The 26,184-nt window shown below is 41.9% G+C and overlaps 1 protein-coding gene across 1 annotated transcript in view; it reads left to right on the forward strand.

Annotated features, from left to right (window-relative positions):
- The window catches only part of ADRA1A (adrenoceptor alpha 1A), a 108,939-nt gene extending 91,642 nt beyond the window's left edge, over positions 1–17,297 (forward strand). Inside the window, exon 2 of the mRNA XM_044660374.1 lies at positions 16,783–17,297. Coding sequence (XP_044516309.1) covers positions 16,783–17,297 — 515 coding nt within the window. The remainder of the gene's footprint in view (positions 1–16,782) is intronic.
- Positions 17,298–26,184: the final 8,887 nt, after the last annotated feature.

Consider the following 26,184-nt stretch of genomic DNA (forward strand, 5'->3'; position numbering starts at 1 on the left):
TCACATGGCAGCACCATTCAGGCTAAGGTCCGACTCAATATCAGTGAGCCTGGAAGTAGGTGGGAAAAGATGTCCAAGCTACTACAACCTCTCACAAAAGTCTCTGGATTTTCCTCCACATAAATGATTGCATTCATTTTTGTGTTGGCATCCTAGCACCTAGCACAGTGTCTGACATAGATTGGGTGTTTCTAAGATTCTAGTTAAATGAATAAAATGACTGAATGGGTTCTAGGAGGAGCTATAAAGGGGTGGACAGCAAAGGGAAGAGGCAAACAAATTCTAAAAGCCAGACAGAAAACTGTAAAAGCAAAACAACACTTTGGGGCCATACAGTGACCAAATAGCCCAAAACATGCCAAGGGTCCTTGCTGGCATCACCATTTAAGCACAATGATCAATCTATACTCAAGGCAATAACCCTCAGTCACCAGTATTCACTACTCTCACTTTAAGAAAGCAAGGAAGGGGGCAGCTGGGTAGCTCAATGGATTGAGAGTCAGACCTAGAGATGGGAGGTCCTAGGTTCAAATCCGGCCTCAGACACTTCCCAGCTGTGTGACCCTGGGCAAGTCACTTGACTCCCATTGCCCACCCTTACCACTCTTCCACCTAGGAGCCAGTACACAGAAGTTAAGGGTTTAAAAAATGTTAAAAAGAAAAAAGAAAGCAAGGAAATGCACACCACACTATAAAAGATTTCCACAAAGACGGAGAAGGGGCGAGAAGGGGAAGGGGGCAGGAGATGAGAGAAAGTGAAGAATGGATAGGAGAGGAAGAACCCAGCTGAGAAAAGCACACACCCACACCCCATCACCACCAGCAGCAAGGGAGCTATAAAGCAAGAAAATTGGATTTTCTGAGGAATTACCCTGTTGCCTTCTAAAATTTCCAGCACATCTTTGCCTTAATTAGCTGTAGTGTTTTGGAATTCTGCATCCAGATTGAGCAAAGTTCACAGGGACTATGTGAATGGAGTAATGAAGATTGACAGCTGGTGAGTGACCTTTTCCATAAATGCATGTACAGTTTCTCTAACAAGAGAGAACCCCCAAGAGACCATGCCCTGATGCGTCACTCTTGTTTCAGCAGCCTGTACTTTCCTTTATGATTCCTTCAAGTTCTGAGACAGCATTCTGGATGTGTGTCATATTATCTGTGATTATAGACATGGCTCTGAATCTCCCTAATCCTCAGTTTCTTCATCTGAAAAATGATAGGGTTGGACTATTTGACATCTCGGGCATCTTCCTATTCTAAACCTTTGACCTAAAGTCATTGATCTCTGAGCTTCAGTTGAGAGGCAACATGGCAGAATGGCTAGAGCTTGGATTTAGGATTCAAAGGATTTGGGTTCAAATTCTGTCCATTGCTACCTCTGTGAGTTGAGACAAAACACTTAGCTTCTCTATGCCCCAGTTTCTCTACTGGAAGGGGATTGGACTACACGACATCCCAAGTCTGAATCCCGTGAGCCTATGCTCAAATGCAACAACAGCAAATGTATGTGGCTTTATAAACCCTAAAGTACTTTACAGATGACAGATATTGTTACCATTACCTCAGTCATCATCAAATCCAGGTCCTCTGATTCAAGATCTGCTGCTCTTTCCATTGCAACATGCAAAGTTATTGGGTAACTGTCACCTCCGCTACTAGCTACCTCCATGACCTTATTCAAGTCACTTAAGTTTTCTTGCTTTCAGTTTCCTCGTCTGTAAAATGTAGGGTTTGTGGGGCAATTAGGTGGCTCAGTGGATAGAGAGCCAGACCTGGAGATGGGAGGTCCTGGGTTCAAATCTGAATTCAGACATTTTCTAGCTGTATGACCCTGGGCAAGTGACTTAACCCTAATTGCCAAGTCTGCCAAGGCTCCTTAGCACTCTTCTGTATTGAAACTAATAATCAGTATTGATTCTAAGACAGAAGGTAAGGGTTTAAAAATAAACAAATAAATAAAATGTAGAGTTTGTATATGAGTAACTTTAAGATCTCCTTTATCTTTTAAGCCCATTGTAGGAGAGCCTCAGGACACATGGCCATTCCCTGTCTCGTGCTCAAAACCACTCAGCTCCACATTCAGTTGTTTTGATTGATGGTGGCATATATGTATAAGCAGGGCTTTGGCATCCAGGCCCCACTATACATTCTGTAAGAGACTCCCCCCAAAAGAAATCCTTGGGTCTGGCACTGTCGACACATATATCTGCAGCTATCAGCCTCACGGGCTCCTTTCCCCTAAATCCTCGCAGACCCACCATCCCACGGGCTCTCTAGCTATGAAACTTCTGATCCTGCAAGTGAATCGACAACCTTCCATACCAGAAATATATTCTCGAGCCAATGGAGCAGATGGGCAATTTCTCCTCTCTGTTGATTGGGACGACCTACTTTAATTCATGCACCGCCATGAGGCACTCAGCCCTTCTTGAGGTAGGAAGCAGAGTTCCATGACCTAGTCAAGGTCACGGCCAACCCTTAGGACATTGATACATGCTCTGGTGAACAAGAGGTGCTGATCCACTCAGTAGACTGGGTCACCCAGTTCTCCTATTCAGCCCTCCTTTGGTGGACTTCATGGTGGAATCTTCTGCTGACTTCATGGCCCCTAAAGATACTATAGGCACCATTAATATTAACATGCAGGGGATCCCTGAAGAACCTGGGTGTTTCATCCTTGGGAAAAGAATACCTATAGAGGACATGAGAGATTTGGTGTTTTTAAGATAGAAATTAGAGTTGGAAAAGGCAGAGATAGTGGGTGGTATGCATGAATCTGTTGTGCTTGTTTGGCTGTGAAAGAAATGAGAGGCGATGGAAAGTAGCAAGATCTCACAGAGTGGGTACAGACAAGAAGAGGTTTTTCTTAATTGAGGACAGTCCTATCCAAATTTGGAGGTAGACGAGAATGATCCCAGAAAGGAAAGAAGGGAGATGTTATCAAAGGAGGATCAGCAAGGTGCTTAGGTAGCACAGTGGATAGAGCACAAGTCTGGAATCAGGAGGAGGATCTGGATTCAAATCTGGTCTCAGACACTTCCTAGCTGTGTAACCTTGGGCAAATAACTTCAACTGACTAACCCTTACTGCTCTTTTGCCTTAGAATCAATATTAATTCTAATAGAGAAGACAAGGGCTTAAAAAAAAAAAGTCATCATAGCAGCAGTGTTCATGAGGAAGTAGACAAGATAGACTCCAGACAATAAGAATCTCAAAAGATTTCCCAGAACCCAGCCTTTCTGCTCTCTCATCCATTCTCCACAAAGTGGCCAAGGCCATACTTGAAAAATTCATCTGCCCCTATCACTCCCTTGCTCAAGAAATGCTTCCCTATAGCCTCTATGATAACATACAAGTTCCTTTGTTTTGTATCTCAAGCCCTCACACTCTGCTTCAGTCCAGAATTCCAGGCTGGTTACCCATGAGGCTCCTTCACACATTCATTCACACACAGCTACAGCAGTTGTAGCTGAAATGACCCATTCACTGTTTCTCCTGTGGCTTTTTTTTAACCCCTTAACTTCCATCTTAGAATCAAGATTATGGATTGGTCCCAAGGTGGAAGAGCAGTCAGGGCAAGGCAATGGGGGTCAAGTGATTTGCCCAGAGTCACACAGCTAGGAAGTACCTAATGCCACATTTGAACTGAGGACCTCCTGTCTCTAGATCTAGCTCTCAATCCACTGAGCCTCTCAGATGCCTTCTAAATCACTTTCCATCTGTCACCATCATGCCTTTTCACAGACCATGTACCTCATGCCTGGAATGGTCTCTATCTTCACTTTCCCCCTTAAAGTCTTCGACTCCCTTCAACCCTTCATTCAAGTGCCAAAGCTTCACAAGCTTCCTTTCTCAATTCTGCCCTTTCTAAGTGCTCCTCCCAAAATTATTTTGCATCTCCTTATTCATTTCCACAGTAGATGGTAAACTCCATGAGAGACCATCATTTCATTTGGGTCCTGCCATCATCCAAAAGTATTCCACTGCCATGTTCATGAGCTCTAGAATTCCTACAGTTGTCCATTATCTTGCGTTATCTTTCATCCCTCCCTCCCTCTGCCTTTTGAGCCCTAACACCGGTCGTTATGTTCGCCATGATCCCCGATCCTTCCACTACTCACTTCTTTTCCAGACCGTCACTCTGCAAAGGCTTAACTCTCCTCTCTTCCTTATACTGGCCACTTAGTCCTGAGGTCAACTCTAAACCGTCCTCCACCCTTGTGTTCCTTGGCTCCTCGTTCATAGCTACTGCATAGCTTGGAGAAGAAAGATTCTGAAAGGAAGGAGAGGAGCTCCAGTGGGAAGTGTCCAAGCACTTGCAGTTTGGACCAAGTTTTTCCCAATGCCAAGAAAGAGAAATGGAGATTGGACTGACAGAATGTAAGCCAATGGTTGAGGTGCTTCTGAATATATACCTCAGGCTCCACTGTTCTTAGTTAAAAAGTAAATAAACATTTAGTTAGTACCTACTATGTGCCTGGCAATGAGCTTAATACTAGGGCTATGAACAAAGGGGGACATCGTTCCTTCCCTAACAAAGTTTACAATCTAATGAGTGCCACTATGACCTTCACCCTAGAGGAAAAAGCCTAAAGGACCTGGGACTATTTGGCCGAGAGCAGTGATGGGCCAGATGCGGCCCCCTAAAATGTTCTTATCCTGCCCCACGACATTATTCCTAATCTGACAAATACAAGGAGGAGGATACAATACAATGAAACTTTGAAAGTGTTACCTTAGAAACAGACTGACAGATGAGCATTTCCTTTCCTTTGGCCCCTCTTTAAAAAGTTTGCCCATCACTGGCCTAGAGAAATCTAGTTAACGGGCATTCATTGAGTGCCTACTGTATGCTAGGGATAACTTTTCAAATAGTCCAAGGCAGTTATCGCATCCCCTGTGCCCTCTCTGCTCTCTGCCCCAAGTGTCTCCCAAGCTAGTATATCCCTCCACTCAGCTGATAAGCCAGTCTTCCCAAAACACAGATCTGATTAGACCAGACATCCTGGCCCTCCCTTAAATCACTCCAGGATAATTTTGGTTAGCTTTTAAAGTTCTTCAGGATCTGCCCCACTCCTATCTTTGCAGGCTCCTCACACCTTCCTCCCTTCCAGATACTCTGTGATCTGGTGACCTTGGCAGTCTCTCCCACAAGTCTCTCCATCTCCTTCCAGCATCTTTGCTGCTTGCCTCCTATGCCCTCAGTTCTTTCCCTCGTCTTGGATTCTCTGACTTCCTGTAAGCCTTACCTTCTAAAACAATCCTTGCTTTTCCCCCGTAATGCTAGCAGCTTCCCACAAAGATTAGCCTCCATTTATCCCATCTCTCTCTTGTTTATAAATAGCTGTTTGCATGTGGATTCTTCCATTAAATCAGAAGCTCTTTAAGAGAAGAGAATGGGGGGCAGCTGGGTAGCTCAGTGGATTGAGAGTCAGGCCTAGAGATGGGAGGTCCTAGGTTCAAACCTGGCCTCAGACACTTCCCAGCTGTGTGACCCTGGGCAAGTCACCTGACTCCCATTGCCCACCCTTACCACTCTTCTGCCTTGGAACCAATACACAGTATTGATTCCAAGATGGAAGGTAAAGGTTTTAAAAAAAGAGAAGAGAATTTTTTTTAATTATTTCTCTACATCCCTAGCCTTTAGCATTGTGCTCAGCACATAGTAGGCACTTAATAAACTTGATTTCTTTAGGCCAAATATCCCCAATTTCTTCAGCCAGCCAACCATCATATTTCAAGAACTCAGGCCTTTTTGTCAATCCTCTGACAAGCATTTATTAAACACCACTTCTACGTTCAGAAGCTCCTCTCCTTTGGAAGTCCCCCAGCTTACAGAGATGCTCCTAAACTCCAGAATCGAACCCCAGACTCCAGATCTGATCTGATGTCAGAACACCCGTACTTCTTACCTCTTAGGATCATCATGTAAGACAACAGAGAGAATATATGTAAAAGCATTTTGTAAACTCTATTCCACTGACTGGATGTCAGCTATTATTATTGGGTAATAAGCATGCTTCGTCTGAAAAATGGAGGCCCCATATGGATGTAAAACGGGATATCGTTTTCCCTTGTGTGATTAAAAGCTCGTGTGTAAGAATGGCTAGAAGGAAGCCGGGAACGAACTGTGACAAGGCCCTCTCCTCTCCCCTTTCATCCCTGCGACACAGATTTATAATTTTCAATTTAGCATGTTATTCTGGATAACTAACCCCCAGATTCCCCGCCCCGGTCTTGAGACAGAACACGCCCAGAATGACCCAGAGAAAGGACAAGACAGCTGTGCATCTTAAGTGGCCAAAGAACCAGGATCCCTTTGCTAGTTGTTCTCCTCTGAGGCTGGGACCCCTCAGTACCAGCTCCCCAATACATTCCCTTGTTGGCCTGAAGCATTAGTGGGTGAGTAGACCAGGGCCTTGGGCTCCCTGGCCCACTCAGGGCCGGAATGCTTTCTGAAATACTCTCTCTGTGGGGGAGCCCTTTGAAATGTTTTGCTCTGATCCTGCCTTGGGCCTGTGGTATTTGGCTCTGCTTTCCTAGCCCACAAATTTGTGATCTTCTGCTGATAGAACACTGATGCTTATCACCTTTTAATTATATGCTTTACCCTTTTGCCAGGACATTATAAAATGTCTTTATAAGTACTGGAAGTAATAATTTTATGAAGTGCCTGTTACAGAGATGCTGGGGACTATTTGAAGACATTTTTTATAAATAGAGGCTCGAAGACCGAGTGTGGAAAGTTTGGGATCACGACATTGAGGGGAAAGGTCCAATTCCCTAATCCACGTTTTCTTTAATCTGTCAATCAAGGAAGATTTCTTCACTGTTCTATGGAGGATCTCCTTGATGCTGAGTGCTAAGGACCAGGAAAGGGAATCTTAAGAAGTATAAAATCCAGGCCCTGTTCTCGTGGGCATAGACAAGGTAACAAGACCCATGATTGGAAAATAGAACCATATAAGGCAAAGTGTTACAAAGGAGACCCATGAAGCCTAGAGGCAGCAAGAAAACCTTCCCCAAGGAAGGAGTCCTTCAACTGGACCCTGACGGATGGATGGATAGAAATGCATCTCTGACCGAAGCAGAGGGAGGAAGAAGAAGTCACATTTCTAAAATGCTTTCGAGTTTAGAACTCATCTATTGTGTTTAGCCCTGTGAGGTAGGTAGCATGTGCCTAGGGCAGATGGGAGAAGATCTGCATACTCTCATTTGGGGGAGGAGAGACACCCTGCCCCATGGGGAAAACACAGATACCCCATGATGCTGCTGGGAAATAACTTGTGACATGACAGATCCAGCGTTGGAAAGACTTCAGAGGCCATCTAGTCTGAGCCAACCCCCTTATTTCAAGGCAGAAAAAATAGGGTGGTTCAAAAGGGAAGATAATTACTATTCCTTTTGTTATTTAGTCAGTTGTTGTTGCTCTTCAGGCATGTCTGATTCTTCATGACCCCATTTGGAGTTTTCCTGGCAAAGATACCAGAGTGGCTTGTCATTTCCTTCTCTAGCTCATTTTACAGATGGGGAAAATGAGGCAAATATGGATATATCTTCCCCAGGGTCACACAACTAGTAAGTGCCTGAGGCTGGATTTGAACCCAGGTCTTCCTGACTCTAGACCTAGTGCTCAATCCCCTGTGCCACCAACCCACTCCACTATGCTGTCTTTCATATAATTCCTGAATATTATTATTACCATTTTATAGATGCAGAAACTGAGGCTCAGAGAAGATAAATGATAGAGTCAGGTTCCCACCAGTGTCAGAGGGAAGATTCCACTTCAGGACTGAACTGACAGCAGACTGGTACTCAGGGAAGCCCTCTTATCTCTTTCTCTTGAGAGGGTTCTGAATTATGCCTTCACTAGAGAAGGAAAGCTCAGGAGGCGTGCCTCTGAGAAGAAAAAAACACAATATAATAGCAGGTTTGTAGGCATGTGATAGCTGTGGCATATGCCCAGCACGGTCCCTCATATCCATGTCAACTAGTCTGCAGAGAAGATGGCATCTTCCGGTAGCTCTCCTGGCATCGGTGAGGAGAGAAATCCTTTCACGGGGACTGGCCAGCTTGTAAGGGAAAGGACTTACGGGGCTCTGGCTCTGAGTAACTCGGGCACAGCCAGATGTCAAAACCGAATCCCTCTGCTTAAAGCTGAAACAGAGGACAGGCAGGTGGACCTGGAAAAGAGCACCATCAGGCTCTCACTTGACCAAGAAGGGAATCTCAGGACCGGGGTGGCAATCCTGGATCAGCCATATTACCTGTGTGATCTTGAGCTTCAGTTTCTCCCTCTGAAAAATTGGGACATTGGATGAGATGATCTTTACTAAGTTGATTCTCTGTTGTCCTTACCTCCACCAGTCCAGTGTAGACCATCTTCCAGCTCTCTTTTTACCCCTTCTCCTCTAGAAAAGAACAATATTAAGAAAAGATAAGATGTCGTAATCAGTCAGTCGAAAAACATTTATTAGGCACCTACTGTGTGCGAGGCTCTGGGCTAAATTCTAGGCATCTGAAAAAGGGCAAACTATAGCCCCCATTCTCAAGAAGCCCTCGATCTAATAGAGATAATAAATAGACAAATGTATACAAATAAGCTAAATACATGATAAATATGTACCTATTATATATACTGGATTATATATCAAGATGTGTAATATATAATACAGGAGAAATAAATAAATATTAAATGAGAGATTTGGAAAGGCTTCTTGTAGAAGATGGAGTTTTAGCTGAGATTTAAAGAAAGCCAGGAAAGGCGGAAGAGGCAGCTAAGTGGTGTACCAGATAGAATGCCAGGACTGGAGTTAGAAAGACTCATATTCCTGAATCCAAATCTGGCCTCAAACACTTACTAGCTGTGTAAACCTGGGTGAATCACTCCACCATGTTTACCTCAGTTTCCTCATCTGTAAAATAAACTGGAGAATGAAATGACAAACTATTTTAATATCTTTGCCAAGAAAACCCCAATGAGGTCACAAAGACTTGAATATGACTGAATATTAAAAAAAAGAGAGAAGCCAGAAGAGGAAGGAGATCATTGCAGGTATGATTTGGGGGTAAGGATAGAGAGAAATAATTCCTGGAGCCAAGAAAGGGAGGATCTTCTTCATGGAATAGCAAGGAGTTCAGTGTCACTGGGTCTAAGAGCTCATGGAGATAAGTAAGATGTAAGAAAACTAGGAAAGCAGAAGGAGCTGGGTTCTGAAGGGCTTTGAAAAAAGCAAACAAACAGAAGATTTGGTCTTGGGTCCTGGAGGCCAAACTGAAGTTTATTGGAAGGGGAGAGGGCTGCAAAGTGCATGGTTTGTCATTTCCTTTTCCAGCTCATTTTATAAGTGGGGAAACTGAGGCATTATAGTAGGACACAACAGTCATCATGCAGCAGGAAGCATGCTGGTTTTGGGATGACTTAGGTGCAAATCCTATCTTTGGATGACTTTGGAATGTCACTTTGTGCTTTTGGACCTGAGTTTCCTCCTCTGAAACAAGCTAAGAATTGTAGTGACCCTTCCAGCCTTCATGTGTCTGGCTTTTCTGGGCCCCACAGCTTGAAGGAGGACATAAACAGGCTGGAGAGCATCCCAAGGAAGGCAGCCAGGACGCTGAAAGATATGAAATATGTGACATGAGCAGTTGGAAGAACTGGACCTGTTTAGCTTGGAGAAAAGAAGGTGGAGGAGAGGGTGATCGTTATCTTCAAGGCCTGGGAGAGTTATCATATGGACAAGGATTTAGACTTGTCTGTTTGGTCCCGAGGGCAGAACTGAGGAGCAAGATGCCAGTTTAGTCTGGATGTTGGGAAAATTTTCTGAACGATGAGAGTTGTTCCAAAACCCAAGAGGCAGCAGCAGGTTCTCCCTTCCTGAAAGTCTTGGGGCAGAGGCTAGATGACTCCATACTCAGGTTCTTGTTCAAGTATGCTTTGAACAGGATGGCCACAGAGACCCAATCCACCTCGGAAAATCTCTGATTCTGTCCATCTGATGAGAATCAATTCCTTCCAGGGCTAAACAAAAAAGTGAGGCTCAGGCACCATCCAGCTAGCAGGAAAGAAGCATTTTGGGGGATAGCAAGAGCTTCTGGGAGCCCAGAAAGTAACACTTGGGCCACAGAGGATTTTGTCCATTTGGCCCTTCTCTTTAAAGCCCAGAGATACTGGTTGAAGCAGAGGAGCCAAGCAAAGGGTTAAAGGTTCCATTTCAATGGTTGGAAACCAGAAGAAACTATAGAGGGCAGATAAGTATTTTAACATTCCACATTCCTCTGGGAAAAGGCCTGGACTTTAAGCTCATTAGCTTCAGACACGTTTGATCTGGGGATCCTGAGGAGTTTGGGCTTCATGGTCTCTACTAGCTTCCAGCCCCCAAGCCTTTGTGTGGGCTGTTCCTTCATGCCTAGAATGTGGTCCTTCCTTCCTCCCTTCCTCCAAGTTCCCTTTGCAAATGTTGGAAATGTTTTTTTTATATGTAACTGGGGAAAAAATAAGAGAAAAACCTTATGTCAGAGGCTTACTCTCCACAAGACTTTCCCTGATCCCTCACTTGCTAGTATACTCTGATTGTTGCAATAGGACAAATCAGTATCCTTTCCTGGACCTCCACTAAAATCTGAAGCAGAGAAGAGGTTTGCTCTGGTCTGATCCCATCACTGTATCATTTTGTCACAATTTCTCTATATATACATTATTTCTCCCAATGGAACACAGGCTTCTTTGAGGGAACCCCCAAATTGAATCATATTTCTATTGTATGCAGTTTATATTTATCTCCCTGCATGTCATTTCTCTCCAGGGGAATACCAGCTGTTGAGGGCAAAGACCATTTTGGCATCTTATCATATCCTTAACCCAATGCACACCACTTACCAGGTAGTTGTTGTTCAGTGGTTTCAGTCATGTCCAGCTCTTCTTGACCCCATTTAGGGCTTCCTTGGCAAATATATTGAAGTGATTTGCCATTTCCTTCTCCAGCTCATTTTACAGACGAGGAAACTGAAGCAAGCAAGGTTAAGTGACTTGCCCAAGGTCACACAACTGGAAAGTGTCTGAAGCCAGATTTGGATTCAGGAAGATGAGCCTTCCTGACTCCAAATGTGATACTCTATCCACTGGACCACTAACAGGTGCCAAATTAAATTCAAGGAGTATTTGCTGAGCATATGTTACTAAATTCAAGTATTCAATTCTTGAATTCAAATTAAAATTCAAAAAAATTCAAATATATTAAATTCAAGGAGTATATGCCAAGTAAAAAAGAAAGCTATGCAGTCCACGCCCCCAAGGACCATTTCTGTTCTATTTGACGGGGACAAATATCATATACACCAAAAAGTTAATCCAAGAGCTAGACTAATTAGATAGAAAGTAATTAGGGGATGTTTTAGGGCAGTAACAAGTGAAGGAATAAAGAAAGACTCCTGGCAGAAGGTGATCACTGAGTTGACCTTAAAGGAATTCCAAGGCAGAAGAATGATCCAGGCATGAAGGACAGCCTGGGCAGATAAAGAGAGATGATAAATGTTCATTGAATAATCGATGGCTATGGAACTTGAATATGTGTATAGAAAGGACCCCTTCCAGATGAAGAAACCCCTGCACCTTTCTCTGTGACTTATAACCACAGAAATTCTATTATTAAGGGCATCCTTTGTGCCTGGCATTGTGCTAAGTCCTAAGGACTCAAAGAGCAGCAAACACAGCCCCTGCCCATGAAAAGCCAATGAGCTAATGGGGAAAACAACATGAAAATAATAAGGTACTGAGAAGATTTATTCTGCATACTGTCTTATTTTGAATTCAACCCCCTTATTTGACAGAGAAAGTGGCTGAAGCACAGTCTAAGTGGCTTACCTAAAGCCACACAGTAAGTGTAGGAAGTGAGATTTGACTCCAAATCCAATATTCTATTTCACTGTTCCATGCTGACTTTAACAAACTCCAGAATCAATCATGTTTAGTGTTCTTGTTTCATCCTGGGATGACCAAACATCCCATGAAAAGCCTGGGTAGACAGTAGAGTATGGTGGCAGTCCAGTATAAAGAGAGTAAAACTAGAAACCACATTTATATTTGCCCTATCTCTGTTGCAGTAAGGCAGATCGATTTCCTCTTCTGGAATTCCCCCTGCCACTAAAATCTAAAATACAGAAGTGATTTGCTCTTTTCAGACCCGCTCCAGAATATAACAACAACAATGATAACAGTAACAATAATAACTCCATCCAGCACTCTTTTCATTTTGCCATCTAGCTCAGTATTATGCCCAGTCCTAGGCATCACATCTTCAAAAAGACATGGCCTCTTTTTGGAGCCCCAGTGCTTAGCACATAATAGGTGCTTAATGTCTGTTGATTAATTGAGATACTAGAGGGTTTACGAGGAAAAACACCACATTTGGAAGAGAGTCAAAAATTATTTCATGCCATATGAAAATTAACTGAAGGGGGTGGGGATGTGTACCCTGGAGAACAGAGGTGATGACTGTATTCAAGGGTTAGAAGGGCTGGTCTAAGATGGATTATACCAATGGTTCATGACAGAGAAAGACCCAAAAGTCATGGGAAGAAGTGAATAAGAGGCCAACTGAGGTTTAATATTAAAAAAACATTGTAACATTTATAGTTCATCTAAATATGGGATAAGCTCCCTCAAGAAGTGATGGCTTTATCTCCACTGCAGATATCCAAATGAAGACTGACTGGCCACTTATCAAGGACAATGACTTTCCCATCTTCTTTTTCATCAGTGTTATTTCTCTCTCCTCTGGAGTATTAGAGCCCAAGTGGGGCAGATCCAGGTTCCTTCATGGTGACACTAGTTTGCTTCTGTAGTCTTCTGGTTCTTAATATAATTTAGAAAAATTATTCATAGGGAGAGGTTGGGATACTAAGTGCTCTAAGACGATATGCAAAAAAAAAAAAGAAGAAGAAGAAAAGGGGGGAAATAGAAGATGGCACCAAGAGCCACTTGAAGGAATAAGAAATTAGGATAATCTATACCACACAAAGAGGCACATGGGAAGGGGAGGGAATGACTATTATTATAAGAAAGAGAGGAAGAGAGTGTTAATATATAATACTTAAAACTTACTCTCAGTGGTGGTTAATATCAGGCACGGCATGAAAGCGTCCATTGCACTTCAGGATGACGTTCATTGTTGGCTGTCAAAAGCTTCCTCTGAAAAGAGCACCCAGTGCTCCTGGTTCCACCTTCTGTGGCTAAACAGATCGATACTAATCTCTCTTCCACAATGGCAGCCCTTCAACCCTGGAAAGTCACTGAATGGTGTAATTTAAAAGCCATGTCCTTACCCCTATTCTCTCTTACTACAAACATAGATACACAAGAGCTCCTTCAAACTGTCTGAAATTCAGGCAACTAGATATCTTCTTTGGATTTCTAGGATTATGGTTGTTCACCTTTGTCCTGGAAGAGAACGAAAATGATATCACTGGTGATGTCTTTTGACTAGTGCATAAATTGGCTTTAAGTGAAGACCTGCCAAGAAGGTTAGGGATTTCAGTCAGTCACACCTTTGTGTGAATAATTTGGGGGAAAGTTGTTGATTTTGTGTCAGAGAAACTAACACATTTATAACCAGAGTAGCAATATGGAATCTTGACTGCAATGTATTACCTGCTGTGTGATATTAAGGAAATTGTTTTACTTCTTGGGTCCTCAGTTCCCTCATCAATAAAATGAGCCAGATGACTCATAAGGCTCCTTCCAGATCTAAATCTGTGATCTCTACCTTTCTTTTTTCTTGATTTCTTGATTTCTACCTATAAATATATATTTATACTTGAGAAACACTGATAAAATGAGGATTTTGCTACAGTTGAGAGAAGTTAGAAGGATAGAGAGAACCTTGAAGTGTAGGGTAGAAGGGTAGGGGAGCCAATGAAAAGCTTTATACCAGAAGGTACTGTGAAACTTTGGACAGAGAGGGGATTAAGAGGAAGCAGAGGGAGAATAAAAAGGATGGGAAGAGAAATAATAAGGGAATAAAGATACTAAAACTTTGTACCTCAAGCATATAATCTAAAATATTTTCTTTGCTATTATCATCCCACTCATTCTTGCTTTCTGACACTTAACCTCAAATAATAACCAATTCCAGAATGTTGCCACTCGACAGAACTATGACAAATTTCAGACAATTTCATAACCACTCATTAGCATTTGGTCTCAGAGTTCAGAAATTTTCATATTTTTTCTTTACCAAAAATTTCCAAATAAGGACAATTTACCCCTAATCTAATTCCTTGAGAAGAGAGACTCCCAGACAAGGTAGTTTTGACATGCTCTGTTCTCCCCAGCAGTCATTAGGCACACTCTCAGACCTTTACAAAATACAAGCAATCTTGTTAGTGATGCTGCTTGTTAGTGTAAGTGGCTGAGTGGGAGGAGGGAACATTGGGCTATCCAACTATTTCTGTGCGATATTAAAGTTCCCCCTGCAGCTAACCAGACACGGTGGCCTTTGGTCCTCCCTTCCCCCCATTTGGCGAATGCCATCCTGATAGTGTAACTCACTGCCCATCCCACTTCATTCCTTCTTCACTCACCCACTTTGTTCTTTGATTGATTCACTGGGGACAGAATACTAGAGAGATGCATTATGGTCACCTGAGAGCCCTGTAGCAGGAAAATCTTAAACCACTGGAGGAAAGAGGGAGGGCAGGAAGAGGCAGCTCAGCATTTATTCTGGCTTCCCTAGCTTCCTTTAAGTCTCTACTAAAATCCCATCTTCTACAGGAAGTTTTCCAACCTCCTCTTAATTCTAGCGTCTTTACTCATTGAATTATTTCCAATTACTCCTGTATATAGCTCAAATGAACCTGTTTATTTGCTTTTTATCTCCCCCATAGCAGCCTCCTTGAGGGCAGGAGCTGTCTTTTTGCTTCTTTTTCTATCCTGAGTGCTTAGAACAGTGCCAAGCACTGCTGCTCAATAACTGCTTTTTGATTATCTGACTGACTCACTCAAGTGGCAAGGTCCTCATTGACTCTGTGGCCTCATTGCCCATCCTTAAATGACTCCATTAGGCAATGGAACATTTGAGTCAATATCTGCTCCCTTCAAGAGTTCATAGGACTTAGAGCTGAGAGAGACAATAATGATCAACCCTTCCTACCTGGTCAAAGAGAAGAAAATAAAAGCCTAGCATGGTTAAGTGACTTGTCCATAGTCATTTAACCTTTAGCTTTTTCTTAAGTGACTTGCCCATTGTTGTTTAATCCTTAGGGCTAGAAGGGACCAGAGAAATCACAAAGCAGTTGTTGGAGACCTTTAGTGGAAAGTTATAAAGATTATCTTAATGTAACGGATGAGGGAGCTGAAACCCAGAGAGGTTACTTCCATTGTACAGCTAGTCATGGTGAAAGGGAAAGTCAAACCTGGGGCTTTCTAGCCCTCCATACTATGTTTGATAGTATTTGGCCTTTGGGGGGGGAGGTACATTAACTATTAAAGGAGAGGATCTTGCTGTAAGACCCAAGAGGAGATGGAAGAGATCGTCTTTCCTAGAGGTGGACCAGAGTCAAGAAGGTTTCTTAGGAGAGCTAGAATCTGGATCTTGAAGGATGGTTATTGATTGATTGTTGATTAATTTGAATAAATTGAGAGTTGGGTCACTCCACATTGTTAGTAATTTGGCACTTATTAAGCGCCTACTATGTGCCAGGCACTGTGCTAAGCCCTGGGGATTCAAACAGAAGTCATGACAGCTCCTGCCTTCATGGAACTCACCATCTAAGTGGGGAGAGGAAGGAACAACAAATCAAACAAATTTGTATAAAGAAACTACAAAGTGGGAAATTAATTAAGAAAGATTCAGAAAGGCTTCCTATAGAAAATTGAGTTTTACCTAGAAGTTGAAGGAAGCCAGGAAAGCCAAAAGGCAGAGATGAGGAAGGAGACAACCAGGAAAAAATGCCCAGAGCTGAGATGAAATTTCTTCTTCCTAGAGGAGCGAGGAGACCAGTGTTACAGCATCAAAGAGTACAAAGTAGGTTGTAGAATGTAAAAGGCCTGGAATGCTATTGGTGGAAGGAGGGGCCTAGGTTAGGAAAAGCCAATGGGTTTTATATTTGCTCCTGGATGTGAGAGGGAGCCACTGGAGTTTGTCAAATATTGGAAATAAACAAAGACCCGAAGGTCAAAATGAACAAGGTGTGTTTGGAAGACAATGAGGAGACCAGCCTGGCAAGAGGCAAGCTTAAATCCAAAGGCTCTTAGTTTGGTTGGAGGTGGGGTTTTCACCCCCAAAGAATACAGATATATAACAGACCACTGGCAAACTTTGTAAAGGCAGAGATGAGATTCATCATTCATTTTCTCTTATCAACACACTTTAGAAACACTTCTCACCTATCTTTGGTAGTAGTCCTGTGATGGAGATGCTGCAGAGATTATGCCCATTTTACAGATGAAGAAACTGAGACTCAAAGAAATTGAATGACTTTTCCGAAATCACATAGATCATGATTTTTTAATAGTTCAAATTTCTAGGGTGCTTTAAGGGTTCACAATATCCCACGGAGAAAAGTAAAACAAGTATTATCCCCATCTTACAGACATGCCCAGGGTCATATGGCTTGCTAGTAACCATGGTAGGATTCAGTTAGGTTTTTAGTTTGTTTGTTTTGTTATTCCAAGTTCTGTGTTTCTGCCTTTTTATCAGCCTTTGTACTTTTGTGCGTATCACCTTACTATGCTATGCCTCGCCACAGCCAAATAACGTATGTGACTATATTTGTGTTTTATTCTAGGGTCTTTCTTCCCTGAATCTAAGCCCTCGGATACTGTTTTTAAAATAGCCTTTTGGCTCGGATACTTAAACAGCTGCATCAACCCCATCATCTATCCTTGTTCCAGTCAAGAGTTTAAAAAGGCATTTCAGAATGTCCTGAGAGCCCAGTGTCTACGAAGAAAACAGTCCACAAAACATGCCATTGGCTATACCCTCAACCCACCCAGCCACGCCATAGGAGAGCACAAGGACTTGGTGCGTATCCCAGTGGGATCAGGGGAGACCTTCTATAAGATCTCCAAGTCAGAGGGGGTCTGCGAGTGGAAATTTTTCTCTTCCACATCCAGTGGGCCCACTAGGAGTGCTGTAACCCATGACCAATCCACCTGCACTTCAGCCCGAGTGAGAAGCAAAAGCTTTCTGAGGGTCTGCTGCTGTGTGGGGTCCTCAGGCCCAGCCGTCCAAGAGAATCGCCAACTACCCACCATTAAGATCCACACCATCTCCCTCAGTGAGAACGGGGAGGAGGTCTAACGGGCTGGCGCAGTCCCAAGGGAGAGGGAATGTCGATGGGTCATTTGTCATTCCATCTCCCATTCATCAAGCTGGATAGTTACTCTTCCTGGAGTAAAGGCAATGGCCATGCATCTAGGGTGGGGTGGTTAGGAAAGAGAGATGATCGATCATCTCATAGTCCAGGGACTTAGTACGATGGTAATATTATTTCCTTGCTGGGAACACTCTTTCTCTCTGAGCCTTCCTTTTTGTCTCTGGTCATTCCACCGAAAAATATCATGGGAAACAAAATTTCCTACACAATCCAAAAGACTATAAATATATGATTATGATTTCATCGAGAATATTTTCAGCGCACACTCTAAGTTTGGAGTTATTTCTTGATGGCGTGAGATTTTTTTCCAGGCTGAATTTACTGGTGGCCTCAGTCACTATTTTAGTGAATAAGGACAGGACAGGGAAAGGGAGAGGATTCAAAATGGAGTTCAATATCCCCAAGCATAATTCTCTCCCCCCCTGAGGGAATGGTCTTCAACCTGGCCACTATGGATCCTTCCTGCATCTCTGTTGTGGGAAATATGAGAGCGAAGTTTACTTTTCTCCAGACTCTTGCTATGATGCCAACCCTCAGTTCCCAGAGCCTAGCATGAGATGACATTCATTGAGTTCCTGAATTGAAGAGAGGGAATTCTTTCTCTTTTTTGGTGGAGGAATTGGGGGAAGAGTGGAAAGTGTGGAAAGTGCCAATAAGATGAATGACATCCTTTACCGATAAAGTTCAATAATTCATCGTAAACTTTTTAATTGTCTTCTCTGTGCTGGATAATGGCATTCAAGAAAGAAAAGAGCCCCATCCCTGCTCTCCAGATATACATAGTATATAATAAAGGGATAGATAATGAATAAAATGAACACAGATAATTGCAATCCAACAGAAAGGGTTATGAGCTCAAAGGAGAGGCATAGGAAAAGTGCTATAAGAAAATTGGAAGAAGGAGAGATCACATTTAACCAAAATTGTGATTCGGTTTCCACAAGCAAGAATTAAACACCTACTATGTTCTTGGTATTCTACTAGACCCTAGTTGAAAAAAAGAAAAAAAAATGCAAGTTCCTTCTTTTGAGATGTTTGCCTTCTGTTGAAGATCAGACTTCAATCCAATTCCATCCAAAAATGAAATGTGTAGTAAGTACCTAGTATCTTCCAGCTGTAGTGTAGATGCTAGACTCTTGGATGTCTACATTGGATGAAAACAAGATAGTTCTTGTCATCAGGGAGCATACAGTCTTTTGGGCAATCAAGATGAGGATTATTTTTCTTTTATTAAACTCTTATCTTCTGGTTAGAATCAATACTAAGTATCAGTTCCAAAGCAGAACAATAAGGACTAGGCAATTGAGGTTAAGTGACTTGCCCAAGAACACACAGCTAGGACATATCATATCTGAGGACAAATTTGAACCTAGGACCTCTCATCTCTAGGCCTGGTTCTCTATCCACTGAGCCACTTAGCTGCCCTTTACAATGAGAATTTTTTTCTTCTTCTTGTTACTACTTTGAAAGTCAGTATGGCAGAGTGGCTAGAATCCTGCTTCAAATATTTATCAGCTATGTAACCCTGCACCTCAGTTTCCTCACCTGTAAAATGAGGGAAAGAATATCAGATGCTTCACGAGGTTCTTGTGAGCCCCTAAGGAGATGATTTATAGAATGTAAAGTGCTTTTCAAACCTTAAAGCACTGTATCAAGGCCAATGACTATACTTACTTGCCAATCAACATGTCATATCCCCCAGTAGAACATAAATTCTTTAAAAGCTGGAAAGGTTTCATTTTGAGTTGTGTATCCCCAGCACCTAGGACAGCGCCTGGCCCCTAAGGAAAATATAGGGACTAAACCCTACATTGGTATATGGAGGTCCCAGGTAAGGAAAGTCTCTCTATCAAAGCATGCTTGACTGCAACTTAGTTTTAGAGAGTTACCTAGATCCCTCCACGGTTACTTGGCCTGGGACACACAGGCAGTGTACATTAAAGGCAGGACTTGAATTCTGGTCTTCCTGACTGTAGCTGGATGGCAGATACATATGGCCCCATGTGTCAGAGACAGGACATTCACCCAGGTTTTTCTGGACATGAGAAGGTCTCTCTTTCTCTTACAATCTCTTGGACTTGTTGACTTGAATTTCATCTTATTTATAAAACTAGTTAAATCATTTTGAGGAGCTGATGAGCAAAAACATCAATTGAAGTTTGCCCTAAATAGAAGAGGAAAGAGGGAGAGAGGAGCTCAGGAGTTCATTATACCTCAAGGTTGAGGTTGCCAAATAACACAACAGCTTCTTCCACTTGGCCAGGAGCCGAAAGACCCTTCTTGGCAAATTGCCTGATACTTCAGGAACTCATTTCCAAACAAATGAAGGGCTTCTGGTCCTTCCAGGCACATCATGACTTCAGTATCCATTACCTGCTTTACTGTCACATAATGCACCAGGCTCAGACCATCTAATACACCTGCAGGATGTGGACAGGAGCCAACTCCAAAGCAAATGTGCTTTTTCTGGCCAGATCAGTGATGTCAAGGCTTAGCAGATGGCTTCTGGACCACTTCCATGGTACCTTTAATTTCTTTTGTCTAACATCTTTCCTTTAACATTATCAAAGTGTTTAGCAAGCCAAGACATGACTAGGAATTTTGTTCCCTGGGGAAATTTGGCAAGAAATGATTGTATTGGACATGATGGAGAAAGTACTCATCTGGGATGCCATCTTACAACTTCCCATCTTAACATATACCACCTTAACTAATTACTCTGCTAACAAGGTGCTCAGCTCAATGATTTCAGTGATCTTGAAGCACTGCAAGTACTGTCAACATTTTCAAAATCAAATGTGACAAACACTTAGTCCTGCCACACTCCCAAGTGCAGCACCAATCAGATATAATTAAAATGGAATTGGAGAATACTTAGCTAAATAAAGTACAATAGAACAGAGATAATGTTAATATGTGGTTTTCTAAGGCAATATGTAACCTACAGGGATCCTTATCTATGGTTTAGTGCCCTCATTTCTATTTCTCTTTGACACCACTGCTCAAAATGTTGATGCCCTGGGGTTCAATCCTGATCACCTCACCCCAGTTAAAGCACAAAGTTTATCTAACCCTCAGAACAAAGTCAAATTGCACTTGCAATTTCCCCTCTTGCAACCCTCGTAATGATAACTGTAGTTCAAGGATCTTTATCTCCCACATTGCAATAAAGAATGTCTAATAGGGATCTCTTAAGAGTTTTTGTGAGGAGCACCTTGATGGCTCACTGGATAGAGAGTCAAGTCTAGAGACAGGGGTCCTGGGTTCCAATCTGACCTCAGATACTTCCTAGCTGTGTGACCCTGGGCAAGTTACTTAACCCCTATTGCCTAGCCCTTACAGCTCTTCTACATTGGAACCAGTACTTAGAACTGATTCTAAGATGTAGGCAAAGATTTGAAAAAAAAAAGGAGGGAGGTCGTGGGCATTTTTTGAACAATTGGGAAGGGTTGCAACATATTGTCCCATCTCCTTTACTGAAAGTGTTCACTACGTTCTCCAATGAGAACTTTTCCTACTTATGTCCTCTTTCTTTTTGGTGTAATGGGCATTCTACCTTGCACTTAGACCAAGTTTGCATGGTGATTGGACACCATAAATCACAGATTTCCTTACAGGCAAATCCCTTCCTCTCTCTAGAATTCAGGCTCTCCAGAAGGTCTCTGAGGTTCCTTTGAGCTCCATATCTTTGACTCATTGATGCTATGGTTCAATATCTTTCACTAACTCTATAACGATTACACAAAAGGATGGGAATCTTACTGAATAGGAAGAATTTAGGGGTCAAAACTTAGAAGGTTCAGAATGACACAAAAGAGATAAATAAACTGAATTTGGAGCAGAAGATATCTTCAAAGTCCAACTGTCCCACTTATGATCTGTGTGAACTTGGACAAGTAGCCTAACCATTCTTTGCCTCAGTTTTCTTATTTGTAAAAGATGAGATTGAACTCAGCCTCTAAAATTCCTCCTAGCTCTGACTTAATGGTCCTATGAACTTTTCTGTCATCATTCATTTAATCTGAGAAAGCCCTAAAGAATTCATCTGAATTGGAAGAGACTGCTTTCACCTAAACTGAAATATCTAGATAAGACTCTCCTCTCTCCCCACCTCATAATCATCTAAGAGAATATCAGGCTATTGAGAAGAATAGTAGAATCTGGTCCCCCTGAAAGAAATGAAGGCTTTTGAGAGAAAAATCTCTAAGCACCTTGAAGACAAATCTCTCTAGCCCCAAACCACTGAGAATTATAGCTAGTATTTTTATCGTGCTTTAAAGTTTCAGAGCACTTTGCAGGTTATCTCATTCAATCCTCCCAGCAATTATGCACATTTTGCAGATTAGAAAACTGAGGTTGAGAAAGATTATCTTGCCTAGTGACTGGAGTAGGATTTGAATGCAAGTCATGCTGTTTCCAAATCTTCCTATATCACCTTTAAAAAATGGTGGAAGCTTAACTTTAATGTCCTTAATTTTCACTTCTAGAGAAATTAACTAACCAGAATATTATCCAGTCATCTGATATTGGCCATGATGACTATTATAATGTCAAATATCCCTAAATATCTCAATCCTTCTCACACCCCCAATTCTCTTTCTCTGGAACAAAAGAATTAAATTCTGACATTTCCCCATTTTCCATAGCATTAAATTGACCATAAAATTATATGCAATTGTCAATTTAAATTTTTGACAATTATTACCCAAGAGTAATATGTTGGATTGGGAGAAAAAAGAGATTGGCAATCTCGACTCTGGATTGCTTTTTTACCAATCAGCAAACCAATCCCTGTAACTCAGAGCATGCCATACTGTCTGAAATCATTATATATTGGCACCAAGCCTTAGTGTTTGCTGTTTTAGGCAAATGACAGTCATAGTTAGACCCTATTCTTGTCTCATGTTTACTGCTTCTATTTTTAGTTTGGAGAATTTGCCCAGAATGATTGGGATTGGAAAGGCTTCTTGAATGTATTCAAGTAGGAGCTTTGGAAGTGACTCTATGACCCTAGAAGCCATCACAACTAATGTTGTATCTAATGTAAATCAGAAGACTAGGGATCATTTGGGCATGCAAAATGCTTGTCTCATATTTGACAAAGCCCTATCGTCCTCTAGTGATTTCACTGGCTGAAAAAGGTGTGAAGAGCCTCTGGAAGTGGACATTTAACTTGCTGTCAACACTTGAGCTTCCATCAGAACTATTTTCTTATATCTAGGTATCCTCTGACCTAAAGATTGCATTTGATTTATGCGTTAAACCACCAAAACCATGCCTTTCAGTGGGCTGAATCTCAGAAGAGTTGAAAAAATGCCTGTTATGATTTTTTTCAGTTCCCTAAAATTATCCCCAAATATGTTTTTCTTTGTGTCCTCAGAATTCATTTCTACACAACTTTGATACCACAGCACCAAGATTCTATTCTGTGAGATTAGAATTAGGAAGAGTTGGTTGAGTTAAAAAGGATTTCAAGATTTCCTCTCCTTAATCTCATTCCATGTTTCAGAGAGTTAATGAACTGAGATAAGATTTGGCCCTGTCTGGTAGAATAAATTTGGTTCAGTTCAATTCCAAAAACATTTACTGAGGGGCAGCTGGGTAGCTCAGTGGATTGAGAGCCAGGCCTAGAGATGGGAGGTCCTAGGTTCAAATCTGGCCTCAGACACTTCCCAGCTGTGTGGCCCTGGGCAAGTCACTTGACCCCCATTGCCCACCCTTACCACTCTTCCACCTAGGAGCCAATACACAGAAGTCAAGGATTTAAAAAAAATAATAAAAATAAAATAAAACATTTACTGAGTAACTGCTATATGAGCTAGGAACTGTACTAGGCCCTGAGGATGTGAAGATGAACCGAAACAGTCACTTACTCTCAAGGAGCTTAGACTATTAGGAGAAAGCAGAAGGATCACTGGAGATTAGAATCTCTAAATAAAATAACTGGAAATGGTAACAACTCATTTTGCCCAATTAGAAAAGGGAGTTGGCTTTTTCTATTTGACCCAAGAGAGTAAAACTAGAGCAAGGGATGGAAGATGAAGATAGGCAAGTTTAGACTTGAAAACATCCTCACTATTCAAAATGGAATGGACAGCCTTATAGGTGTTGAGATTTTCTCAATTGGATGACACTACTCAGCCATCTCATCAAGAAATTCTTGCTCTGGTAGATAATGAACCAGATGGCCTCTGAGGTCCTTTCTAATTCTGAGATTCTGTTTTTCAACTCATACTTGCTTCTCTGAACTTCCTTTCCAAGATGATGGTGAATTAGTTGAAATCATTTCAGTTATGAATATCAAGCACCAGTACTCTCCCACTCTCTATCAAGATTAACATCTTATAGCTATTTTGACCCAGTGATCTTGGGAGAAAGGGATCTCCAAACACAGGAATATTTCACCAACTATTGTTTGTCAGTGATTTATTTATTCCTCATTGTCTAATCACAGTCATTCTTAATCATAATCCTTTAGACACTTTTCCATAGCTTCTGGGATTGGATCTGCTCAAATTCCTTCCTCTTGTGAAGATGATGCTCTCTTGCCCACATGAAGACTGTCCTTAATTAGGTGAGGCACTGTATGTGTTAATGAAGGGAGTCCAACTGCAGAGAGGATAATATGCTATGATAAGCAAAATGCACCCTTGGAAGTCCCAGTAGGGCAACTAAGGAGAAGGTGCACAAGGAGACCTTGGTGCTCACTTACTGTAATCTCTTTTCATACCACTAGGATTTTTAACTCTGAAAACACCTTCAAACAGCTCCAGCCAGAGCCATTGGTGACACTCTATGCATCTGTTCCTTGCCCACAAACTTGGTCATGGAGCAAGGCTGATCTCAGCCTGCTTTGACTCCCACCATCTTCATAAACAATGCTGGCCATGAGCCCTATGGCCCTCCAGAGCCTCTGCAAGATGGGTGAGTGGAGATCACAGTTTGCATTTTTGCTGATGGGGGTGGCAAGAGCCAATGACCACAAAGGGACCTGATAACTAAGTTAAGCTTCCTACAGAGGACACTCAAGCTGTCTGCAAATGCTCAGCTCACCTCTTTCCTCTTCATGCTCCCAGGAGCCCAATTGGTAAGGGATGACCATCATACAAAAAGCCTTGTACGTACAATGCAGGGAAGTTGTCATACAATATTGTTTACTACTGAAGCATGGATACTCCATTTCAAATTGAGCATTAAGTAAAACAGCCAGCAAAGATGCTTTTGTTTTCCCCACATCCACCTCCATCTACCAGTACTTGTTCATGGTAGAATGACTTGGTTGTATTTCCTCTGCCTCTTATTCAATTCAGGTGGTAAGGCAAATGAAAAAAACTCTCTCATTATAACGTCAGTCATTATTCTGCCTCTTTCCCTGCTCATCTTACACAGTGTTGTATATCAATAAATAGTGGGAATTGTCACTAGGAGAGACAAAGAGTGAGGCAAATCTAACATTAATCCATAAGAAAAAAGTCCAGGACTAAGTGCAGATCATATCTGGAAAATGAAAGGATATTAGGTTCATAAATTTAGAGCCCAGTGGTCATCTAGGCTAACCTCATCATTTACAGTTAAGGAAGTCGAGGCCCTCACAGGCTAAGGGAACTAACTGCCCATGTCATACATGTAGTAAGAGACAGAATCAGGATTTGAACCTAGACACCATGGAACAGAGGAAAGAGATGGCTTTGAAGACAGAGCACCTAGATTCCAACCTCAGCTCTGCCACTTACTATCTACGTGGCTTTGGGCAAATCCCTTCATGTCTCTAAACCTCAGTTTACTCAACTGTAAGATAAGGTTGTTGTATCAGAGGACCACTAAGCTATAGTCTAGCTCTAAATCTATGAACCTGTTGTCCTAAGGTGCTGAAATATTCATGAGCCATTAAAATTATACAAATCAATTACAACAGAACAGTACAGTACAGTGCAATGCCATCCAATACAATGAAGCAACTAGGGAAATTGTGATCTGTGAAAGAAGAGGAAAAGCCAGAAATCCTTGATGCCATGGAATCATTATTTTAAGGCTTTAGCTCTTATTTATATGTGTTTCCCTACTACATAAGATAACAGATCTAAGGCTGTAAGGGACTTCAAAGACAGACCATCTAGTTCATTTTCTTCCTTTTATGAAGGAAGAAACTAAGGTATTGAGTGACTTGAACAAAATATCCATGGTTGAAAGGCAGTGGGAACAGAAATTCACAGAAATGTGGCTTTTCAGAGCTTAGAAAAAACTCAGAGTTTGGTATCATGTAACCTACTCATTTTAGAGAAGACTGAACTCAGGCCAAGAGAAGGTAAGACCCTAGCTCTGTGGTTAGTGACTGGGCCAGAAGTTTGAAGGGTCCTGTTTGTAAGTCAATCTCCTTATTACCTTGACTACAAGACAACTCATTTGCTCTACAGAAATTCCCAGTTTCTTCCTCCATCCCCAATATTACTGCATGCCAGAATGGTCTATCAACCTTATGCTTCATACTTTGATTTCATGGAATCGTCTCCAGCCCTGCTTTGTCCTGCCCTCTCTTTTGCTCTATTTACTTCTCCTTGACTTCCTTCAAAAGAGCTAATTTCCCAGCCATGTAAGCACAATCACCATCATAACCATTCTTTTATTCAATAAACTTTATGAAGTCAACTATAGTTAAAGCTTTGTGATAAACACTGAGGATGGAAAAGGAAAAACACACTGAAACATAATATCATAAAAGTTGTCTTCCCCATTAGAATGTGACCTCCTTGAGCATAAGGACCTTCCTGTTTTTGCCTTTCTTTATCAGTGCCTGGCCCATTGTATGTGCTT

Source organism: Gracilinanus agilis, chromosome 2 (assembly GCF_016433145.1).
Source record: "Gracilinanus agilis isolate LMUSP501 chromosome 2, AgileGrace, whole genome shotgun sequence".
Classification (NCBI taxonomy): Eukaryota; Metazoa; Chordata; class Mammalia; order Didelphimorphia; family Didelphidae; genus Gracilinanus; species Gracilinanus agilis.